The sequence below is a fragment of the Penaeus japonicus genome, unplaced genomic scaffold (genome assembly GCF_977035675.1).
Source record: "Penaeus japonicus unplaced genomic scaffold, GWHDUDI00000001_assembly GWHDUDI00000012, whole genome shotgun sequence".
Taxonomy (NCBI): domain Eukaryota; kingdom Metazoa; phylum Arthropoda; class Malacostraca; order Decapoda; family Penaeidae; genus Penaeus; species Penaeus japonicus.
The window spans coordinates 26,923,275-26,928,303 of NW_028234414.1; the positions used below are offsets into that span (position 1 = coordinate 26,923,275).

The window sequence follows — 5,029 nt, forward strand, 5'->3', positions numbered from 1 at the left end:
TATATATATAAGAATATATTTATAAGATATATATATATATCCAAGACTCAGATATATATATAGATATATATATAACAATATATATATATATAATCAATCCATACCCGCAGATTTATATAATATATATATATATATATAGTCATCGACTACATATTTATATATATCCTACTCATATATATATATATATATAAATTATTTAAATAAATATACTATATTCTACATACGCGGCCAGTATACATTGATAATAATTAGAGTAGATATAGTGTGAATAGTGATTTGAGTTTGTTGTTTGTGTGAGATGTTGTGAGAGAGAGGCGGGGGAGTGATGTTGGGATAGTTATAATGTCGCAGATAGTAGTTAGGGAGATAGTGTGTGTGTTTTAGTTATTGAAATTATAGAGTTATACGAGATAGATTGATGTATACTATATCACAGTCCCTCTTTATATATAAGATTGGTGATATAATAATATAGGATAATTTTGTTTTATATAGTTATATATATATAATATGGTAATATTATATCCATACTCATATATATTGGATATTGATATATTATATATATATAATATATATAATGTCTATATATCAGCCATACTCATAGATACATGGACTATACATATAAGATATATATAGATATATATATATATTCTATATAATCATATATATACTGTATACAATATATCCATACTCATATATATGGATATTATATATAATATTTATTTATATACTATATATATATAATATATTATATAATATATATAGATACATTCACAACTCAATATAGATACTATCATATATTATATATATATATATAGATATATAATCTATATCCATACTCATATATATATATATAGTTAGATAGATATATATATATAATATTATATATAGATATTATGTATATATGTAACTATTAATATCCATACATCATAGCAGATGGATATATATATATACAATAATATATATATATTATACATATATAATATATATAAATAAATATATATATATATAGTATGATAGATATATAGTATATTATAATATATATCTATATAATATATAAATATATATATTATATATATATATATGAGTATGGATATAGAGAAAAATATATACGAGTACATAATTATATATATATATATATAATATAGAGTATGATATCTATATATATATATATATCATATAATAATATATATATATATGAGAATGGAATATATATATATATGTAATATATATATATCATATATATATATCAACTACCATATGAAGTATGGCTATAATATATATATAATATCACATATATATATCATATATATATATATATATATATAATATATATATAGATATATATAGGATATGGATAGATAATAATATATCTATATACTATCTCAATATATATATATATAATAATTTTATATATATATGAGTATGGAGATAGATATATATAGATCACTATATAATATAGAGTAATGGATCTATATATATATATATTATATATCTATATATATATATATATATATACTATAGTATGGATATATATTATATATATATATATATACATATATATATATATATATGCGTAATGGATATATATATATATCTAGTCAGATATCTAGATATATATATAATAGCTAGTATGAGCTATGGATATATATATATCTATATATATATATAATATATTATATATATATTATATAAATTATATATGAGTATGGATATTATATATATTTATATATATATATATATATATTCATATATACATATGGATATTTTTATAGATTATAGTAGTAATCAGTTATGCTATTCAGATGTTTCTCATTATGGAAAAAAATGTTAGAAAATGTAATTGGTAAAATAAACTAATTAATTATTTACTAGTGAATGAAGTTGAAAGGTTTATATTTCTATTTAAAGTTTTCTTTTTCTTTCAGAGAAGAAAAAAAGTAAGAGAGATGCTGCAGGAGTGTTTAATGTTCCAGAAGAATGGTGATCAAAATAACTGAAGAACTTGTCTATAGAACTTAGTAGTAAGATATTTTTTTTTAGTATGACTCAATATGAATTTACATGAATATTATTTTAACTAGTGATGGAATCCTGCATACCCTCTATCTACATTTCTAAAATGTAAGAGAATGAATGAATATATCAGTGCTGACTTTGTTGCTCTTGTGATCTTACATATTTTTATACTGATAATTCATATAAATATGGAATAAGGAATGGTCTCAAAATAAAATCCTGGATCCTTTATTGAGTTTTCTCTCCTCTGAATACTGTTAAATGCTATAATTTCAAGAAATTGCTTCTGATAAGCCTGAGAAACATGCATAAAAATACATAAAATACATATTTATATTTTGACATTACTCATGATGAAAATATACAGGTGTATTATTTAGTGATACATTTTTGATTTGGAAGTAACTTCAAATATAAGAGTATTCAACAATGAAATAGTTTGGAAATACAAGAGGGCTAGAAATGCTCTGTGTGTGTTTGAAAATATTTATGTTCTACTCCTATATCAATGCAGTATTGCATTATTCCATCTTACATATATATACACATACATAAACATATATGCATATATATACATACATATACATATATGCATATATATAAATATATGTGTATATAATACATATATATGTATTATATACACATATATGTATTTATACATACCCATACATGTATTTATATATATGTATATATGTATATGTATTTATATATATATATGTATATGTATTTATATATACATATATATGTATATGTATATATATACATATATATACATACATATATATGTATATATATCTATATACATATATACATATATATACATATATATGTATATATATATACATATATATACATATATATGTATATATAAACATTATAAATGTATATATAAACATATATAATTTATATAAACATATATATGTATATATAAACTATATATATATGTATATATAAACATTATTATATGTATATATAAACATATTATATGTATATAAACATATATATGATATAAAACATATATGTATATATAAACATATAGTATATATATACATATATTTATATATACATATATATGTATATATACATATATATGTATATATATAGACATAGACAGACATATGTATATATATGTTATTATAGACATATAGTATGTTATATGTATATATATGCATACATGTATATAATATATGTATATATTACATAATATATATATATATAATATATATATATATATATATATATAATATATATTATATTTATATATATAATTATATAATATATATCTGCATTTTATATATTGTATCTATATCATATATATGCATATACATATATAAATATATATGCATATATATGCATATCATATATATATATATATATATATATATATATTATATATATCTATATATTGCATATATATGCATATATATGCATATATATGCATATATATACATATATATATTATATAAATTTATATGCATATAATATATTAAATATATATGCATTTATATATAATATATATGCATATATATATATAAATATATATGCATATATTATATATATATATATATATATATATATAAATATATATGCATTATATATATAAATATATATGCATATATATTATATATATATATATAAATATATATGCATATATATATTATATATATATATATATATATATATATATATATATTATATATATATATATATAAATATATATGTATATATATATATAAATATATATGCATATATTATTTATAAATATATATGCATATATATATATAAATATATATGCATATATATTTATAAATATATATGCATATATATATAAATATATATGCAATATATATATATATAATATATATGCATATATATATATAAATATATATGCATATATTATATAAATATATATGCATATATATATAAATATATATGCATATATATGTAAATATATATGCATTATATATTTAATATATTATGCATATATATATTTATATATATGTATATTATATTTATATATATGTATATAAATATTTTTATATATGCATATTATATATTTTATATCTATGCATATATATATATATATTTATTTATGCAAATATATATTATATATATATATATATATATATATATATATATATATATATATATATATATATATGCATATATGTATGCATATGTAATGTAGCGGGGTTGTTGGTGTGATGCCCGACCCGCTATGAGTTTTTTTTTTTAAACGTTAAAACTAGAAAAAGGTAGCGGGTGTCGTCACTATCTCCTACTATGTTCATTGTAGGGATGTTTTTCATTTATCTTGCATGAACTCTTTTCTTTAATTTACATGTGAACAATTTTGCACTTTTAACCCTTCACCCGGGCGTAAAAAACGCTCCTCGCCCCGTATCGAGCTGCCGGCGCGCCCCAAAATTTTAAAACGTCACTACTGTTTATGACAAGTTTTAAGACAAAACCTTAAGTTTACCCAAAAACCCTACAAAATCTCATTGTTTTATATCAAATTTGCAAGTTAACCTCTTCCCCCGGGGCATGTGACAGTTTTTTACATGGGTTGGGGAAGATGGAAAGAGTGCCTTGGTGGGGGGCCCTTTTCAGATAACCAAAGAAACGATTGAAATAGTATGGTAAACTAATCATAATATGTTTTATATTTTTACATAATGTTCCATAAATAAATAATTAAATGATTGCCAGCAGGGCCCATAATGCCTCCCCGGTATAAGCAAATCCCATCTTAGTATTAAATTTTTAAATAATGAAAGCAAGTAATATATGTATCATTTCCGACCTCTATTGGAAAGATCTGTCGTACCCGGAAGAAAGGAAACGCAATTCCCAGATAGGCCTTGACGCAGTATGCGCGTCCCCCAGATTTGACGCAGCGCTGCAAAGACGCAGTATAGCGTCTGTGTCGAAGGGGTTAATGGTAATTCATTTTAATTAATAATTGACTGACTGGAATGCTGTGGGGGATCTTACACTTATACTTTTT

The 5,029-nt window shown here is 19.6% G+C and overlaps 1 protein-coding gene across 2 annotated transcripts in view; it reads left to right on the plus strand.

Annotated features, from left to right (window-relative positions):
- The window catches only part of LOC122267720 (poly(A)-specific ribonuclease PARN), a 56,447-nt gene extending 54,199 nt beyond the window's left edge, over positions 1 to 2,248 (plus strand). For both annotated transcript variants that reach the window (XM_086542663.1, XM_086542664.1), the window contains one exon: positions 1,929 to 2,248. In XM_086542663.1, coding sequence (XP_086398789.1) covers positions 1,929 to 1,987 — 59 coding nt within the window. In that variant the 3' untranslated portion in view covers positions 1,988 to 2,248. The remainder of the gene's footprint in view (positions 1 to 1,928) is intronic.
- The last annotated feature ends 2,781 nt before the right edge of the window (positions 2,249 to 5,029 follow it).